A 21,798-nucleotide genomic window follows, 5' to 3' on the forward strand; every position below is an offset into this window, starting at 1 on the left:
GTAATTGTAATATTATGCATTACTTTGATAAATGAATTTAATTGTAATTGTAATATGATGCATGGTTTTGTAAAAGTGATTGTAAAAAATGCATTACATTGCAATGGTATTTACCCTATACCTGGGGCTAAGTGCCATCAAACTAGTTTAGCCCCGCCACATTCTGCTATGTCTATCCCAATTGTAATGTAATTAAGGGGTTGTCATTTGTTCAGGACGTGTTAAAGCTAATCAAGCGATATAGGTTTTGCTCATTGTTAAATGCCGTTCTGTGAACTATGAATGTTAGCTTCTATGGCATTTGGTATCTGATTGAAGGCTCTTTAATTGGCAGTCATACCACATAAAACTCCCATTACATTATAGTGTTACGCTCATAATCACGATTTGGTTGACCTATACGACGTGTAAGTAATTTGAGAGATTTAATCAGTTAATAAACTGTGTTGTATCTAATTTAGCTTTTCAATAGGCCACTTACAGACAACTAAAACAGCTTGTGCAGTAGTTTTTTGCGCGTAGTCAGCTGGACAAACACTTATCAAGGGGTTTTGAATTTAACGTTCCCTTTGTAACTTGGTTTCATTCTTTTTAAACATTGCTCACGGGTACAGACGCCAAAGGTGGGAGAGAAAAATGGGTATCACATAAAGGCAACAGAGAAATACACATGTTAAAATGTCATAAATCGATTGAGAGAAAAAAAAATCCGGGTTGCGAAGTATTACTTAGTGAAACACATCAACTATTAAAGGAAAACAACAGAGACACTGAAGTGTAACAAAACACAAACGAAAATGCAGCATACTTTGAAATAGAAATTGCCGAATTCTTGACTTGGTACAGGACATTTTAAGAAAAACGGGAAACACCGTTGGTCGTTTCTGTAATTGGTACAATGAATTTTTAGGACTTGCTACCGTAAAATTTATTGAAAACATCATAAAAATTATTGTAAAACCATTTCTTATAATCATATTGAGGATGGAATTTATTGGCTTTTTAATATTTAGTTTTGAACGTCATTAAAGATGTTACACCTAGAAATGTGCTTCGAACGCATAATATATATTTTGAAAATGTTGTTTTTATTTATACAAGAAAAGTTACGACGTTTGTTTAACTATTTTTTATGACAAAGTTATGCTTTTATTACATTTGTCACTAAAATAAACGTTAATATTGGGAAATTACACACAAACAAACACAATGGATCCTGATATGAAAATTTTTACAACATTATGTGCAGTTTCGTTAACTGTATACATTCTTTCAAGATTTTTTTTTGTAGTTTTCAGCACTTTTATATACTTAGAGATGATACCGGTAGACTACAGAATCACCTTGACTGTTTTGTTCGTGGTGCCAGTGTTTGGTAAAATCATATGATATATATGATCATAAAAGTATTAAAAAAACATTCATAATTTAAAATTATTTAAAGAGAAAATATTTTATAAGAAGTTCATTCGTCACAAAGTTTGTAAATTGTGGCGAATATTTAAAACTCTCATCGAAGATTTGAAATTCATAATCATCAATTTTATATCTGGTTAATATGGATACAAGTTTTAGCACTTCATACTCAATCACAGTAATTCGTAATAACTAGATTACAAATTTGAAGTTCACTGATAATTTCATTTTCAAAAATTTAAATTTCGGAAACGTTAATAAATTCCTAATATTTTCTATATTCAATATCTCTGAATTGTCTTTACCAAATGGAAAACTGAACTGCATGTCTATTTATTAAGGAAATGTGTGAGTTTTTTTTTTTTTTCTCTTCATTTTCTATTAATTTAAAATATTTTTTTTTCAGGTTGCGTTTGTGCTATGACGATGATTTTCACCTATGAAATACGAAAGGTGTGGTAAATGCATTATTTCAAATTATTAATTTTTAATTCGTTTTCATTTCAATGCACCATGATTGAGAATCTATTTCTCAACATTGAAACTGTTTGCTTCTTTATGTCTAAAAAAAAAAGAACTTTGAATATTGACTGATGAGTCAGTAACAATTACAGAGGATGATGTATATTGTGATTCATGTTACAGATATAGGAAGATGTGGTATGAGTGCCAATAAGACAACTCTCCATCCAAGTAACAATTTATAAAAGTAAACCATTAAAGGTGAAGGTACGGCCTTCAACACGGAGCTTTGGCTCACACCGAACAGCAAACTATAAAGGGCCCAAATATTACAAGTGTAAAACCATTCACACGGAAAAACCAACCGTCTAATATAAATTCAGAGGATAGTAGAAAGATTATCTAAATATTTGTTTGATCAATTGATTTAATGATTAATCAGAAAATTTTGTCAAAAGTCAGATGTAATGTTACTTTGACGTCTCAGAAATGTCTAGAAATGAACATAAACCTAAAATAGACATATTATGATACTCTATCTACAAGCATAAACAAATTTTAAAGATGGTTGGCAATTGAAATGACATGCCACACTTTTGACTATCAATATATGTAACATATATGTTTTAATTTTGTAAAACAGTAAAAACATATTTAAATATCAATGGGCAATGTCAACATTTGATGATCTTTGCAGTTTATGTAATTAAAGGAAAGAAGTAAATAGTCCAATTTAAAAAACAGAAATACTGGCATGTCTTCATTGTGAATAGTTATTAAAGGTTCCAGGATTATAATTTAATACGCCAGACGCGCGTTTTGTCTACATAAAATTAACCAGAGTCGCACTGACCAAATAGTTGTTAAGCCAAAAAAGTACAAAGTTGAAGAGCATTGAGGACCCAAAATTCCAAAATGTTTACCAAATACGACTAAGATAATCTATTCCGGGGATAAGAAAATCCTTAGTTTTTCGAAAAATTCAAAGTTTAGTAACAGTAAATTTATGAAAATGACCATATAATTGATATTCATGTCAACACCGAAGTGTTGACTACTGGGCTGGTGATACCCTCGGGGACGAAACGTCTACAAGCAGTGGCATCGACCCAGTGGTGTAAATAGTTATCAAAGGTACAATGATTGTAATTTAATACGCCAGAAGCGTTTCGTCTACATAAGACTTATCATAGACACTCTGTCCAAAATATTTGTAAAGCCAAACAAGTACAAAGTTGAAGGCGCATTAAGTACCCAAAATTCCAAAATGTTTGTCATTACGGCTAAGATAAGCTATTCCTGGGATAAAAACAATCCTTATTTTTTCGAAAAATACAAAGTTTTGTAACATTGGAAGTAAATATCAATAATTTTATAATACTTTTTGAAGGACCATTGTCCGCATCATACATTCTGATATGGTCTCATCATCGGAAATAAATAAATTTAGTCTAAATGTAGATGTTGGCATGACACGGTTTATGTTCTTATGATTAATTTTATGATGGTATGATAATAAACCCCTCACAGGAGAGATTGCGTAGATGTTTATGAGAAGTAGACATACTATTTCAATCAGTTTAATTGAGGTCTGGAGCTGGCATGTTAGTAACTACTAGTAGTCATTCGTTTATATATGTATCATTGTCATTTCGCTTAGCGGTTTTTTTGTTACTTATTCTGAAATCGGACTCGGACTTCTTTTAAACTGAGTTTTTCTATCAGTATTGCTATGTGTTTGTTTAATATACATTGGCTAGAGGTATACGGGGAGTGTTGAGATCTCACAAAACACGTTTAACCCTGCCTCATGTATGTGCCTGTCCTAAATCTGGAGCCTCTGGTCTTTGTTAGTCTTGAATGTTTTTGAATTTAAGTTCATTTATGTTTAGGAGTTTAGTATGAAATCTATTTTCACTGAACTAGTACACATTTTTATTTAGGCCCAGCTCTACGTCAGTGATTGTCTCGCGGCATTACAGACCCAAAGGTAGCCTTCGGCTGCTACTGATCTTTGGCTTGGTTGCTGTCTCCTCGACACATTTCCCATTTCAATTCTCTATTTCATCATGTATTATTGGTGAATATTGCAACTATATCAATATTTAACTGACATCATAATTGTATTCTCCTTTCTTAAAACAACCATAAACTATATGCAATAAGAAAATATAGTATGATTGTCAATGAGACAATTTTTAAATGAAGCAGTGGATTTAACTAGGCAATTTGTTGAATTATAATGCTATTTAGCGGAGTTTCTGGCTGCATTGCAGACCCATTGGTGGCCTTTGGCTATTTTCTACTCTATGGTCGGGTTGTTGTCTATGTGACACATTCCCCAGTTCCATTCTCAATTGTATTTATAACATGTCAACTTCTATCAATAGTGTAAAGGAAAGGTGCCTATGATAACCAATATTTCTGAGTTTCTGCTTTTGTATCTGATTTTCCATGATTTTTTATATAAGTGGGAAATCTAGTTTATGCAGAATGTTACCTCTTCTTCAGACACAGTATTCGCAATGTTTCCCTAGTTAAGGCAAATATGCTATTTTTTATAAATTAACAAGTAAATAAATTGAAATCAAAACAAAATTTCAATTTAATGTTTCCTACTAATATAGCAAATGACAGATACATTAGGCCGTAGGAGCTTTGTGTAAAATTTGGCTTGAGATGTTGCTAAGCAAATAAGACATTTAGATACTTCGTACCAACTTTATCTTATCTTTCTTCTAGCAATGTATTTATAAAAACTTCACAAGATCTTAGTATGATATAAGTGACTCTCATGCAACAGTTTCTTAACGTTCCAACAAGTAATATTTAAAAAACAAAATTAAATGAACTTGTTATTTAGCTTAATGTTTTAGAAGAATTGATAAACTTTTTCAGAAAGAGAACATGAGTACATAAAACATTTCATTTTTCTTAGTATTTATTTCCTTTCTAAAAAAAAAGAAGACATATCTATACTATTAAACGAGAAGACCTCAATTTGGGTGTCGCTTCTCTTCTTTCAACAATAAATTAATCAACACGCCTCTGTGTCCTATAGGTACTGTGCATAGTGCCATTTGTCATCCATTTATATGATTATACAGATTGAGTTATTTTTAGAGAAAAACGAGAAAAAAGGCATCCGGATATTGTCCCGTCATTGGACGAAATTTTAAGTCAGATTAGACTTCCTGTTTGCGTTTTTCTGTATACTTTGAACATACATATACAAAGAATAAAGTGTATTTTCAGAATTCTATCGGCTATCGTTTTCAAGTTTACTATCCACGGCAGTCATAGAGTTTATTAAATAGAGAGGGTCTGTATACTATATCAATGACCACTATGGATCGATTAGTAAACTAAGAATTGAAAGTAAAAACACTATATTTATAAAGTAATGAATGTTCATAATATACAGATAAGCGCTAAAAATATTCATGTGAACTTTTGATACCTTTTCTGAAATTCTCGAGTCATTAAATCTTTTACAAAATTCATTGATTTCAAAAAAAGAAGATGTGGTATGATTGCCATGTTGAGACAACTCTCCACTAGAGACTAATATGACACAGATATTAACAACTATAGGATACCGTACGACCTTCAACATCGAGCAAAGCCCATACCGCATACTCAGCCTTAGAAGGCCCCGAACTAACAATGTAAAACAAATCAAACCAGAAAACTAGCGGCCTTATTTTTGTATAAAAAAAATGAACGAAAAACAAATATGTAACACATAAACAAACAACAACCACTGAATTACAGGCTCCTTACTTAAATGTTCATAACATACTAAATGTATGTTCATATTGAAATTGATAGAAAACCAAAAATTGGGAATATTGGAAATAAAGGAGGAGGGATAAAAAAAAAGCATTTTTTCTGTCCCCAATAACCTATGACTTATGATACTTTGCTAGAATTCTTCAGTCATTCACTATTTTAAAAAATTCTTCCAACAACACTTTATATACTTTAAACTACGCTCTGAATGCCCGCAATTTCGCGGGTGTGTTCTAGTAGATTTATTAAAAAAGGAAACTTAAGTGATCTTAAGTAATTGTCCTTTTGATTTACAACATTTTTTTGGAATTAAGAAATTAGTAAAGATGCATCTTCTAAAAGAATTTGGAAGAGGAAGTTAAATATAGTTTGATCTTGCATTTATACATATAAATTGTTTATTTGCACTCAGGATCCTGTTGTGTTTAATGAAGACTATGAAATAAGGATATTTAAGCTACTAACTGCAGCTTCTGGAGGTGATATAACAGAAATGCAAAGGTTAGTTTTATAGTTTAATCTACACGACTCAGTATTCTTGCCAAAGGGTTTTAATTGGATAATGGTATCATACCTAGCTCTTTGTACAAATCTATATATTTAAGATGGAAGAAGATCTGAAAAATCCATGTCTTCTAACTGCCTTATTGTTTGTGGTTTCTATAATGACATTTACTTTCTTTTGTCTTTTCAACTTTTTTGATTGAAGCATCACTGATGAGTTAAGACAAAAAGTATGTCTGGCTTACAAAATATTAATATTGGTATGTATGATGAGTTTATGTATCTGTTGAATTGAACCTTAATTTTTTTTATGGTCCGCTAAAGTCAAAATAACAACTAACACATTTTATGATGATGCGGGCCACATACAGTCTATGGAAGAAGCGTATCGATAAAAACTTTTCTTATATCACATAGCGATATTGTCTAATATCAATTGTAAATATGCAGACATTCCATGCGGAAAATGTTGTTTTTTGCAACGAAAAATTAAGAAAATACTAACTTTAAATTTATTGTTCAAATAGAAACAACAATCGAGTCTCAACATCCATTCAGAATTTAATTAGAAGCTATAGTTTATGTCCGTGTAAAATTTGAAGTGCTGTGTTTTTCTTATAAACATACATAAACAAATGCTATTATTTCTTATATCAATGCGATAATTTTAAAACATCATAGCGGTGTTTTTGTTAAATCAATATAAGAACTTATTAGTATTTAAAATCTTAGACTGCTGTACCAATATTAAGACATTTCACCTATTTTGTCTGTTTTGATCACGCATCAAGTAAATATGACAGAATTTGATGAGACTGGCATACACATGAGAGGTTAAGCGCTATAAAACCAAGTTCAATCCACCATTTTTAAAATTAGAAAATGCCAGTACCAAGTCAGAAATATGACAGTTATTATTCATTCGTTTGGTGTGTTTTATCATTTGATTTTACCATCTGATAAGGGACTTTCTGTTTTGTGTTTTCCTCGGAGTTCAGTATTTTTGTGATTTTACTTCTTAGTACTATTGTTTGTAAATAAACAGTTTTAAGACCATTTCTTTAAATTCAAATTGTTTTTGGTAACATCTTACAAATTCCTCCATTGGTTTTGGAAGCAAAGCTAATCAAATAAGGGTTATATAAACAATGTCGTAATCAAATATCTAAGTATCAAAATGATTGTTCACATATATAAAATTTAGCAAATTTTATAATGAACGCACCGAAATAATATATATCCGATATGCTCGCAATATGTGGCAACAATACATCGGAATGCCCTCATGGTCATCGCGATGTAAAAGAGCGTCTACGCGGCGAGCTGATTATGTTCATAGAGATATCGATTTACCAACGGGAAAAGTCTTTGATATCCAAAAGGAACTGTTTTCCTTCTCAATATTTTTTTCTATGTTAATAATAAATACATTTTCTGTTTGACAGGCTTTTTGATTTTCGTTGTATCTGAAGTTGTCCAATTTATAGTCTGATGCTACCTCATTTGGTATCTTCAAAGTTCGGGACATCAGCATTTGTACATTTAAATTGTTCGGATTATTTATTTTACCATTTGATTATTCATTATTATTTGGAGCTGTATTGGATCGGATTGTTTGAATGAATGTTGCTTTTTTAAAAGTAGTTTTTAGGCTATAGCAGTGTGACCAATATATTTGAATCTAAAAGGTCGGTAGACTACTTGCAACCGCATTTAAATTCCGCCATTACATCATCACTTCAAATAGAATTAGTCGGTTAAACCATGTGATTGAAAGCAATAGACTGAACAGATTGTTAACACTTTCAACTATCAATAGGGTCAAGCAACATTTTCGAAATGTATGTTCATGTAAGCGTTAATTTTGTTACAGTTACGAAATGCTGGTGATATTGATCCTAAACATTAAAACAGTCATGATCTAAGTTTTTGAATTATGTTTGCACTGTTTTCTTGACATGCATTGTGACGTGTCATCGTATTCATTTTATATTAGAAAACTATAGCAGTTATATTAGAAAAGTATTGCATTCACAAATATTTGATTTAAAAAAAATTATCGCTATGATATAAGACAAATATCGCATTGATATAATAAAATATAGCAGTATCTTTGACTTATAGGTGATTTTGTCTTAGCAAAATATTGAATTCATCTAAAATGCATTACACTGAATTTGCTACATGATAATTATAGAATGTGTACATCTACAAATGATAAATCGTGCAATTATGTTTCATTTATTCAACAATTCAATTTTCTCGTTTAAATACATCTGGCTTGTTATTACATAAAATAATTCATGGAAATTATACACCAGATGTATGTCGTGTTAAATGTCACCCTGTTTTAAGAAAATAGTCATTACTTTATGCCGAGAAATCTGCCTTTCTTCGTACAAATGCTGACATTCGTCTGAAATTTTTCCAACAATGCAACTCGTTGATATAAGACAATATCGCTCGTTGATATAAGAAAAGTTTTTTTTATCGAATCGCTTCTTCCATAGACTGACAGATGTGACAGTTTATGTTTCAAAATCAATCATATCAAAAGATACATGCATAAAATTTGCATACACTACAATTATAAGTACCAATTATGAATTTAAATAAACCATACTATCATTAGAGTCTGAACCAATGGGCATAGTATGTAATAAATGAAAAGTCAATCAATTTAGAGTCATCTCCCCTTTGACTATACATTTGTTAATAATAGTGTAACATTTCAACCTTTGGGAGCAGATACCGCCATGACGTATGAAGCTCTTATGGAGCTGAGGACGCTGCCCCAAAGTAAACCTGCATCATCTATCCTTCTTCTTATGATTCAATATACAGACATTGAGGCCCACGAATGTTCTTATCCTACTTGATACAAATCAAAAATACTAAAAAGGAACAATTTACAGACATTGTGTCCTGTGCTTTTAGTTAAGTTGGAGAATCTTATGGTCATCTAGGCCTCAAACTCATTCAAAGCAAATTCTTGTTAATTCTCACATTTTTAAACAACATATTGTATGTGATGTAATTTGTATTTGGAAGTCATAGACTCATTTTGTGCTGCATTATTCTTAATTATGATTGATTTCAGATTGAAAAATGAACAGTTTATAGATATGGAAGATGTAGATTATGACAGTCGATCTGCACTTCATTTAGCAGCATGTTCAAATCAGATTAAAGCTGTGGATTTTATTGTAAAACATCACCTCTGTTTCCCACAAGCAACAGATAGGTACACGTTAATGAAATTAAAACCGAAATAAAAGTTCAGGTCCTGTGTGCTGATACTTGGTGAAGATTGCAAATATTTTCATTGGTTGATGATATAAATTCACATGCAGTATTCAATATGTCCAGCAGAATCTTCAAAGTGGTCAAAGTATGCAAATAGTTAGATACTATGCATTATGGTAGGACCTGTAAGATTACATGGCTGTTTATCGTTTGTAAAGAGAAGTTGCAGTATCTTTTTCTGCACATTCAATAAAAGTTTTGAAAAAAAAACTATATCTCTTTAATTGAAAAACTAGAAACACTTCCAAAAAGCCTTATTTTAAGAACTTGTCATTAAAATTTCGATATGAGCATAGCCATATACCTTCACATAACGGCTACACGATTTGTAATGCAATTATGTGGATGTTGATTTGATACTTGATTTGTTTTGTATTCAATGTTGTATCTGATATTTAAAAAAATTGTAGTCATAGTGACAACTTATATGGATTTTTTTCAATTTAGTGTCAATATTCTATTATGTTTGTGATTTTAAAATAGTGTAATTATTAAAGGATTTAAATTATAATCCAACTTTACAGATGGAACCGATCGGCTGAGCACGATGTTAAGTGGCACCAGAAACAAAACAATGATGATTACAATGAAGTCTTGGAAAAATTAATGAAATATAAAGAACAATACCAATCAAGAAAGAAAGAGGTAAATTTATGATTAGATACAATATATAATAATTATAATGATAAATCATAAAAGGGTAGACTAATTTTTTTAAGAGTAAGAAAATATGAACGTAGCAAATAAATCTTAAATCAAAATGGAGAGGCAGCACTATGACCAGGGGGGAAAGTAGAAAAGAAATCTTCAGTTCACAAAAGTCTGCTTGTAAACTAAAAATTGAACTTGAACCCATCCAAAATTTGGAGGTGAACTCACAGTTGCAAACTTATATTCAACCCAAATACATAGTTTATTTTGAACTGGAAATGAAAAGATAAATTCGACATTATTATCATACATATGGCGCGGAAACAGTATCATAATTATCGCTTTTAGCCTATGCTAAACCCATTTAAGCTTATGCTGAAATTATTTTAGCATAAGCTAAATTTATTTTAGCGTAAGCTGAATTCATTTTAGTATTAGCTAAAATCAATTTAGAATATGCTGAATTGATTACCTTATACAGAAATGCTGGCGAGGAATCAAGGTCATAAATATTAAAATTTTGCATATATAATCATATATACCAAGCTTATTCTATAATATAATTCATTTCAGCAAATATTAAATGAATTTGGCTTATACTAAAATGATTTTAGCCTATGCCTAAATGAATTATGCTTATGCTAAAATGAATTGAGCGTATGCTGAATGATTTTAGCATATGCTGAATGATTTTAGCATATTCTGAATTAAAATATAGCATATGCTGAATTAAAATATAGCATATGCTGAATTAAAATATAGTATATGCTGAAATAATTTAAGCATATGCAAAATTCGATATTTATGACCCTATACAAGATGAATAGTGCTCCCTGAACAATACTAGAGCATTGGCTACTGGATGTTTAGTGCACCCTGGGATCATAGTACACCATCAGTGGAACCAACAATTAGTGATACAGTATCATATATAGATAGCAGATACTTGTAGATGTCACTTTTCTAAACCTTAGATCTAACCCGTTTGCCAATTATAAATTCTTATACCCTTATATATATATATATACGAGTCTAAATTGAAAACTACGTTCAAACCTATGATTGCGTTGGATAAAAACCTCAATTTTTATACGTGTGCATGTCAAACAAAATTCGTTGTAGAAGGGTCTAAAAACAGCACAAACAACATTTTCCAAAAGACCAAAAAAGTGAAAAAGTATATTTAAACAAAACGCATTTGACTAACAGGTCGAACAACTGATGTTCTTTAACCCTGCTGACTGCCATTGACGATTGCCAAATAAAATTGATCACAAGATGTAACAAACTGGATCTGAATATAAATTTAATACGTCACAGAAAGAAAAAAAAATTGTTAACTTGTGGCTACGATGTATTGCCACAAACATTCGGTGTCAATATTTCTTTAGTACACCAGATCTAGATTTCGACAATATATGTCTCTTTAGTGATGTTAGGGATCGAAACGGTATTTGGAAGGCCATATAATTTACTCTCATTTTAAGATTGACTCTTGAATTTTAAGAGACAATATATAGGATGAACGGATCATATAAACCGGAGGGAAAACATGATACATGCCCAAACAAAAAATATATACGACTCTAAATTGAAAACTACGTTCAAACCTATGATTGCGTTGGATAAAAACCGCAATTTTTATACGTGTGCATGTCAAACAAAATTCGTTGTAGAAGGGTCTAAAAACAGCACAAACAACATTTTACAAAAGACCAAAAAAGTGAAAAAGTATATTTAAACAAAACGCATTTGACTAACAGGTCGAACAACTGATGTTCTTTAACCCTGCTGACTGCCATTGACGATTGCCAAATAAAATTGATCACAAGATGTAACAAACTGGATCTGAATATAAATTTAATACGTCACTGAAAAAAAAATTTGTTAACTTGTGGCTACGATGTATTGCCACAAACATTCGGTGTCAATATTTCTTTAGTACACCAGATCTAGATTTCGACAATATATGTCTCTTCAGTGATGTTAGGGATCGAAACGGTATTTGGAAGGCCATATAATTTACTCTCATTTTAAGATTGACTCTTGAATTTTAAGAGACAATATATAGGATGAACGGATCATATAAACCGGAGGGAAAACATGATACATGCCCAAACAAAAAATATATACGAGTCTAAATTGAAAACTACGTTCAAACCTATGATTGCGTTGGATAAAAACCGCAATTTTTATACGTGTGCATGTCAAACAAAATTCGTTGTAGAAGGGTCTAAAAACAGCACAAACAACATTTTCCAAAAGACCAAAAAAGTGAAAAAGTATATTTAAACAAAACGCATTTGACTAACAGGTCGAACAACTGATGTTCTTTAACCCTGCTGACTGCCATTGACGATTGCCAAATAAAATTGATCACAAGATGTAACAAACTGGATCTGAATATAAATTTAATACGTCACAGAAAAAAAAAATTTGTTAACTTGTGGCTACGATGTATTGCCACAAACATATATATATATATATATATGATCAAATATGATTTTGAAATGGGAGAAATAAGATAGACAAGACCCTTAATGATGATAGAAACATTTGCATATGAATACAATTTAGAAAACTAATCCAAAAGCGCTGATCCCCTCTTAAAATAACTGCCCAGAAATTGGGTGCTTTGGAAGTCTTAGCAGTTCCTGCAACACGTGTATCATGTTTTATATTAAGATGGACATATGCAGTGCAGAATAGAAAGTATATGTCATAAGCTGTTTATAAAACTATTCTCTTCAGACAGAGGACACAAATACCTTTGTGCATCACTGTTAATATGTTCAATCTACTGCATTGCAGAAGACACATTTTAGAGAAATTAAAGCTATGGAACTGATCAAAGCAGCTGAAAAGGGAGATCTACATACAATTAAACGGTAAAGAAACCATTATGTTTGTTTAAGAACGTTTTGGGGTACTTGTTTTCTAGAAAAACATTTAATGGAACATATTTGTTTAACTCTTTTAAAATCCTTTCTGTCAGAGTAGGGTTACTGTTTATGATTACACTTATATAAGAATCTTGGATTTTGATTGGTTAGAAGGAACTGAATAATTTGGTGTATATCATACCATTGCTTGTGTATAAGTGTAACAATAATATCTATGGGTAGAAAAACTTGAGAAATCAAAACGACATCTGTAACAAACATAAACTTTTAGCTACTTCTTTACAAGCAGAACCAAACACAATGAAAGTCCCAACTATGTACTGGCTTCCGAAGCTGCACAAAAAACCTTACAAATATAGATTTATTTCATCTTCCAGCCATTGTTCAACTACTAAATTGTCTGTTTTACTTACTAGTACACTTGGTACAATAAAAAACCTGATAATAAATTGTTCAAATAAGGCCTTTGAAAATAGTGGAATTAATTACTTTTGGAGTGTCAAAAACTCGTTGGAAGTACTTGATAAATTGCATGCATATATTGGTGATTTTGAATCTGTTCAAAGTTTTGATTTTTCTACCCTATATACCACTTTGCCTCATATTCCTATTAAGAAAAAATTCACATCCCTAATTAACTGGGCATTTAAAAAGTCGGAATGCGAGTACATATGTTCAAACTCTTTTAGATCATTTTTTAGTAGCAATAAACAAAAGAACTATGTCAATTGGACATGCTTTGATACTATTTATGCACTTGAATTTTTACTTGATAACATTTTTGTTCGCTTTGGAGATTCCGTATATCGTCAAGTTATTGGAATTCCAATGGGGACTAACTGTGCACCACTTATTGCGGACCTGTTTTTGTATTATTATGAGTTACAATTTGTGACTAAAATTAGCAAAGACCCATCAAAACAACATTTGATACAAAAATTTAACAATACTTTTAGATATTTGGATGATATATTGGCTCTAAATAATGACGACTTCAGTATGTATACTAAAGAAATTTATCCTGTAGAACTTACTTTAAATAAAGCTAATGATAACAATGACCACTGCCCTTTCCTCGATCTTGATATCTATATCATAAACGGGAAGCTTAATACAAAAATTTATGATAAAAGAGATGATTTTTCATTTCCTATTGTTAATTATCCATTTTTAGATGGTGACGTTCCCTTGTCACCATCTTATGGTGTTTATATATCTCAACTTGTACGATTCGCTCGTGTATGTAACAATGTATTAGATTTTAGCGAGAGAAATTTATGTATTACTGAAAAATTATTACACCAGGGTTTTCGATATCACAAACTGGTCAAAACATTTACTAAATTTTATCACCGGTATAAGGAAATAATTCGTAAATATAACTCAACATGCAGACATCTTATACGTTCAGGTATTTCACATCCAAAATTTTATGGAAATATTCTTTATAAAGCACAAAAATGTCAGTATTCTCCTCAGAAACTAACAAAACCTTTAAATAGACTTATTAAAAGGGGATATAGTTACGATACTGTTGTAAGGTCATTAAAGATTGCATATTTTGGCTTTAACATTGATTCACTGATAGGGTCTTTGCATCGGAACTAAACACATTTATTTCTAAAAAAAACAGTTGTTGGCATGACACGGGTTATGTTCTTCTCATATATTTTATGATAGTATGATACTAAACCCCTAACGGGAGGGATTGTACCTGATATTCATATGATGAAGACATAATCTTTCAATCAGTTTAATTGAGGTCTGGAGCTGGCATGTCAGTTAACTGCTAGTAGTCTGTTGTTATTTATGTATTATTGTCATTTTATTTATTTTCTTTTGTTACATCTTTTGACATCAGACTCGGACTTCTCTTGAACTGAATTTTAATGTGCGTATTGTTATTCTTTTACTTTTCTACATTGGCTAGAGGTATAGGGGGAGGGTTGAGATCTCATAAACATGTTTAACCCCGCCGCAATTTTGCGCCTGTCCCAAGTCAGGAGCCTCTGGCCTTCGTTAGTCTTGTATGTTTTTAATTTTTAGTTTCTTGTGTATAATTCGGAGTTTAGTATGACGTCCATTATCACTGTACTATTATGCATATTTTAGGGGCCAGCTGAAGGACACCTACGGGTGCGGGAATTCTCGCTACATTGAAGACCCATTGGTTGCCTTCGGCTGTTGTTTGCTCTATGGTCGGGTGGTTGTCGCTTTGACATATTCACCATTTCCTTTCTCAATTTTATCTATCTGATATTGCATCATAGACATCCCAAATGTATGTAGTTATACTTCTCAAATCTGTCTGTCGTGAACATAGGCCAAGAGACTTTAAATCGTTTTCTTATGTAATTGTTTCCCGTATTTTCGCGCACACTATTGTTAATGTAACGTAACGTTATTGTTACGTATATCTTTTATCTTACGATCATAAAGCATCTAAACTAGCAAGACTTTATGTTTCCTCCACAACAAAAGTGAATAACCTTCAAGATATTGGTGCCGTGACGAAAACCAGAACTAGAGATGAGTTCGAAACTCAAAACAGTACGAGCCGCACGTCGACGAGCAGTACTAAAACTACTGAAAAAAGCAGACCCGACAGAAAAACCGCAACAAGATGTTGTCAACCTCAGATCTATGATGGAGCTCATCAAAACCCAGAAGAAGACATTGTCTGACCTCAATGAGAAGATTCTAGAATCTATTGAAGAAGGAGTAGACCTCGACCAATAAATTAAAGAAGTTGACAAATACGAGTTAGATATTCAAATTGGAATAACGAAAATTGAGAAGATCCTAAAAGAAGTAAGTCATTTTTAAAATCAATCAGCTCTTAACCCTAATGCATCAGATTTTATATGCAATAACCCCAGCGTGCAAGAACATTCTAACCAGATATTTTTCAACTCAGAGCAAAAAAGCCTAAGCCAGTCAAGCATGCCCACCTCCACAGTACTAGTGTCAAGTCATTATAACAAATCGCCTAAACTCAACTTGCCAACTTTCGGCGGAGATCTACTAGAATAGTCAGCCTTTTGGGATTCCTATAATAATTCCGTACATGAAAATCCTTCATTGAGTGACGTGCAACGATTTAATTATTTAAAATCGCAACTTTATGGAGAAGCTAGCCAGTGTATTTCGGGAATGCAAATGACTAATACAAACTATAATCAAGAAATACAAATTCTACACGAGAGATTTGGCCAACAGCAAATCCTATTGAAACCGATATTATCCCCACCGCAGCGTTCGTGACAGAAACTACAAATAAAAAATGGAAGTCAACAGGGTCTAAAGATAGTAATAACAATAGTTCCGTTAAGACTAAAAGGCCGTGTTTGTTTTGTCAAAACCCGCATCACCCCAAATGAATGTACAAAGATCATCGATATAAACGCCCGCACCCAAATCGTAAAGGAAAAACGAGTTTGCTTTAACTGTTTCGGTAATCACAAGGTTTCGCGGAATGCAAGTCAAAATACAGTTGCCGAAATTGCAGTAAGAAACATCACAGTAGCATCTGTCGTAATAATTTACTGAATGAAAATTCCACTTCAAATGAAAATAAAGCCGTAACAAAACCTGTCAACGAAGAGCTACAAAGTACCACAGAAATAAAGAGCGCCGTTATGCATTCTGCCGTTACAGCACATACCGCAATTCTATTGAAAACCGCCGTAGCGCCCGTATGGTACAATGATGAAAGTGTTATGACTAACATTTTACTCGATGAAGGCGCCCAGAATTCATGTATTTCTCAAAAAAGTCCATATCAAACCAACTGGTATAGTAAGCATGCAAATTTCTGCATTTTGTGGGAAAGAAGGTGAGGTACGCAACCTAGAGAAAGCAACACTATCGATTGAGACAGAAAGAAAAGAAAGAATTCCAATAGAAGTAATTATTGTTCCAAAAATTGCCGCACCGATTCATATGAAGAAACGAGTAAACATGAACAGCTTGCCCTATTTACGAGGATTACAACTTGCCCACCCAGTTACGCAGGATGAAAAGTTTAATATTTCGCTTCTCGTTGGAGCAGATTATTACTGGTCTTTAGTACAAGATGAAATTATTCGAGGTGACGGACCAACAGCTGTTAAATCCAAAATAGGCTATTTGCTATCAGGACCGCCGAACACAGATATCAATACTCAACAATGGAACTCAACGATGATAAATGTTTTAGTGGCGCACAAACCCGAGGAGTGCGATTTACAGAAATTTTTGGAAATTGAGTCGAGCTAATTAGAGGCGGATTCTTATGAAAACACAAAAAATGTACACAACCTAATGCTTGAGTACCAAAACGCTAGCATTACTTTTAAGGAAAACAAATATGTCGCAAAACTACCATGGTAACCATATAATACCGAGTTATCCAATAATGAATATATAGCAAGAAGTAGGACCCAGAATGTTATAGAAAGGTTGGCTAAAGATCCGGATATGTTAAATCTATATGACAAGATTATCAAAGAACAGGAGATGAAAGACTTCATAGAAAAGGTACCCATTACAGAAATAGATCGCGAGCATGGAAGAATCCACTACATACCACACCATCCCGTCAAGAAAGATTCAAACACGAACCCTTTTAGGATTGTATATGACTGCAGTTGCCATGGAAATCCAGATTTACCAGCCTTAATGACTGCCTATCTTCAGTACCACCTATGTTAAATAAATTGACAAGCATTCTTACAAGATTTAGATTAGAAAAATATGGCATCACAACGGACATAGAAAAGGCATTTTTACAAGTAAGACTTGATAATGATGACCGAGACGCCACACGTTTCTTTTGGTTGTCCGATTTAACTGACCCAACAAGTGACATTTACTGTGACATTTATCCACGAATCAGAGCAAAGTAGCAACAATTCTACAAGAAGATCTATATGTTGACAATGTTCTATCTAGCATGAACTCGGAAGAAGCCACAATTAAATACTTCAATGAATCCAGAGAACTGCTAAAACAAGGAGGCTTCAATTTACGGTCATGGATGTCCAACAGCGACAATTTCAGAGATTTGGCCCTATCGGAAAAAGTACTGGATTCAAACAAGGAGAAAATATTGGGAATGATATTTCTTAAAATTCGTTAAGAATTGTCAGGAAAAACGTCCATATCGTCTGAGGAGTTCACAAGGTGACAGGAAGCTCAAGACAATTCTAACAAAAGAGGAAATTTCTTTAGCTATGAATTTATGGATCAAAGATTCACAGCAAGACAGGTTCGTGAAAGAGCTAGAATACATTTTGTTAAATCCGAAAGTTAAATAACTATCGCTTGTACAACAGTTACGTTTATATTTTGATGGGAATGGAATCATACGATGTAAAGGCAGAATACAAAATTCATCTGTAAGAGAAAACGCGAAGTTTCCTATTTTACTACCAAAGAACCACAAACTTACAGATTTTGTTATTATGGACGCACATCTAGGAAATGTAGATGCAGGAGTCGGACAGACAATAACACGTATAAGGCAATCTTACTGGATACCAGCAATTAGACAATGTGTGAACAGTGTCTTACGTAAATGCGTACAATGCCAAAAAATAATTGGTAAACCGTACAATAGCCCGGAACCACCGCCACTACCAAAGGATCGAGTTAAAGACACCATACCATTTTGTACAACTGGGATAGATTTTGCCGGACCTCTACACATCAAGGATACATCAACACAACCGCGAAAGGTATATATATATATGTTTATTCACATGTGCATGGATACGAGCTATACATTTGGAACTTGTACCTGATTTGTCATTAAACACTTTTATCCTAGCATTTAGACGTTTTATCAGTCGAAAAGGAACACCACAAACTATTTATTCTGATAACGCACCTACATTTATAGACGAATCAAATGCACTTAAAAGTCAGCTGAATTTGCATATCAACTGGAAATTCATTCCGAAAGGAGCGCCGTGGTATGGTGGATGGTGGGAACGTCTAATTGGCTTAACGAAAATGACATTAAAGAAAGTATTTAGTAAAGCACTCGTCAGCGAACAATCTTTGACTCACTGAAATTGAAACTATTATAAACAATCGCCCACTTACATATATATCTTCAGATATAAGAGATCACGAACCCTTGACGCCATCTCATCTTTTACGCGGAAAGATTATTACGACCACAGAGATACAAAACGACAAACATAACGCGAATATTCAAGAACTTGATACGATCACAGCAAACAAACTATTTGAGAGAAAAGGACTCTTATTAGACCATTTCGCAAAACGCTGGTCTAATGAATATCTTACCGGTTACGTGAATATCATTGAGCCTCTGGAAAACATACTGGACAAGTTAACATCGGTTTTGTAGTTCAACTAGGATGTGAATCAACGCGACTTTTATGGAGATTAGGAACAATAGAAGACGTCATCAAAGGAGGAGATGGACTTATTCGAGCAGCAAAAGGACGGATTTCTAGAGGACTAGTTACCACACGACCAATTGTGAAGTTATATCCATTAGAACTATAGTAACTTTTGAAGGATTTTTGTGAAGGACAGTTAACGTAAAGTGAAATTACAAAAAACTTTCAATGTGATCCATTTATAGAACTTTAAAGTTTTGATTATTTATCATTTAAAATAATTTTATTTCTTATGCAATTTGAGACCCCCAGTATGTCGTGAACATAGGCCAAGAGACTTTAGATCGTTTTCTTATGTAATTGTTTCCCGTATTTTCGCGCACACTATTGTTAACGTAAAGTAACGTTATTGTTACGAATATCATTATTTGACGATCATAAAGCATCTAAACTAGCAAGACTTTATTTTTCCTCCACAACAAAAGTGAATAACCCTCAAGATACTGTCAATTTTACCATGTCAGCACTATCCTGTATTTCATCATAAATGACAAAAATACACAGTCAAAATTACCCTTGTTGTAATATGTATTTATTCAGCTTCAATTTTTCACTTGGTCATACATTATTGAAGTACAATATAGCATTTGTTCAGGTAGTATGATTGTTAAGGTTTGCCTGCAGCGCTTGTAATAAAAAGAAGTCAAATAATGAAAAATGGCCCAAAAGAAAAGGAAGCATAAATCAACGACGATCTCAATATACTAGACTAGGCATTTTACCCCAACAAAAGTCAGAAGTAAAAAAATGTTATTACATATATTTATTCGAGAACAACAATGATGTTCATATCATTAATGGAATTTAACTGTGCTTCTTACTGTATATATCATTATTAAAATATAACATTCTCTCAATTGTATTTTCAGATTATTTAAACTTGGAACTGATATGAACCTGCCTAATTCTGCTGGGAGGACAGCATTACATGCTGCTGCAAAAAATGGAATGAAAGACATAGTCGATTATTTAATAGACAAATGTGAAGTATCACCATTTGTAAGATGGAAGTAAATACTAAACTCTCATGGTGTGACTGATGTACTGAATAAGACAAATAATTTGTACTGCTGTTTAATAATATTTTAATTATCCTATATATATATCTTGTATATAATTCCAAGTGTAAATCGACGGGAGACTTGAATTAATTTTGATGTCACTGACACAAAGGCAAAACTACATAATAGCAATAAACAGATATAGGAAGTTGTGACATGAATTTCGCCAAGCACTTTGATTCCCAACGACATGAACCATTTGTGCAGAATTCAGCACACTTAGCTTTAAAAATTCTCTTTGGAAAGAACAAGATTCCTATTAATTTTAGATCAGTGTGTAACTAGTCATGGTCACATTGTCTATAAATCTAATATCACTATCGCTCAGGCAAAAACAATCACCAATAAAATGTCTACCCATGTTAAAACTACAATTAAGTATAGCTTGCATCAATTTTTTTCTTACATATTATGACAATATCTCCGAGCCATGAAACAGATCTTTACAACCTTTGGTGAACAATATGCCTTGAATAGGATTAGTACAATAATATGTCAGCGTGTATGTCAGTTATTTAAAAATGATTAAAAAAAGGCTATATATAGATCATGTTTACAAGATATGTGTTTATGCCGTACATTTAACTTTTTTAGCAATGAAAGACCCATTGAGATCTTAAAAGATGATGAGAATGAAGTAACACAGCAAATATCTGAAAAATTGCAGAGCTTTATGGATGACTTAAAAAAATCAAAAGCTGCCGGAAAGGTATGGATTGTTTTAACTAAAAAGCACTGTATACAGAATAATGCTAACATTTACACTAATATGCCCAAAACAAATCTGGATTTTAACCACATTTAAGCCTTGAAACATTTTATGCTGGGTACAACAGATTACTCTTCAGACTAGTTAAGTTTATTGTTACAAATGAATAAATAATTTAAAAACAACAATTGTTGTTTGAGGCATGTCCGTTTCCTGTCCAAACAAACAACAGAACATTCCCCTTTTTCATTGACCTTGGTGGTAAAGTGTCATGTACTTTTTTTAATGTCCTGTAAGGAATGTTAATACCTATATGTTCAAATAAGATATAAAGCCTATCTTTATATAGTTGTTGTGCAAACTATGAAATATTGTTTTAATGTTTTTTAAATCCTGATTTTAAATTTGAGCTACAACAGGGTCTATCAAAGCAACTCCCTTGACCTCTAGTCTGTTATTATGTTGAAGGAAGCCAAACTTCTAGCTATAGACTCCCTTGACCTGTTGTCTGTTATAATGTTGAAGGAAGCCAAACTTCTAGCTATAGACTCCCTAGACCTTCAGTCTGTTATTGTGTCGGG

General features: G+C 32.5%; 1 protein-coding gene across 1 annotated transcript in view; it reads left to right on the forward strand.

Moving 5' to 3' along the window:
* Positions 1 to 21,798, forward strand: part of LOC139515431 (serine/threonine-protein phosphatase 6 regulatory ankyrin repeat subunit A-like) — a 61,988-nt gene that overhangs the window by 19,368 nt on the left and 20,822 nt on the right. Inside the window, exons 9-16 of the mRNA XM_071305001.1 lie at positions 1,292 to 1,375; positions 1,823 to 1,869; positions 6,083 to 6,171; positions 9,275 to 9,418; positions 10,005 to 10,125; positions 12,943 to 13,019; positions 20,317 to 20,457; positions 21,103 to 21,217. Coding sequence (XP_071161102.1) covers positions 1,292 to 1,375; positions 1,823 to 1,869; positions 6,083 to 6,171; positions 9,275 to 9,418; positions 10,005 to 10,125; positions 12,943 to 13,019; positions 20,317 to 20,457; positions 21,103 to 21,217 — 818 coding nt within the window. The remainder of the gene's footprint in view (positions 1 to 1,291; positions 1,376 to 1,822; positions 1,870 to 6,082; positions 6,172 to 9,274; positions 9,419 to 10,004; positions 10,126 to 12,942; positions 13,020 to 20,316; positions 20,458 to 21,102; positions 21,218 to 21,798) is intronic.

The sequence above is a fragment of the Mytilus edulis genome, chromosome 3, assembly GCF_963676685.1.
Source record: "Mytilus edulis chromosome 3, xbMytEdul2.2, whole genome shotgun sequence".
NCBI classification, from domain to species: Eukaryota; Metazoa; Mollusca; class Bivalvia; order Mytilida; family Mytilidae; genus Mytilus; species Mytilus edulis.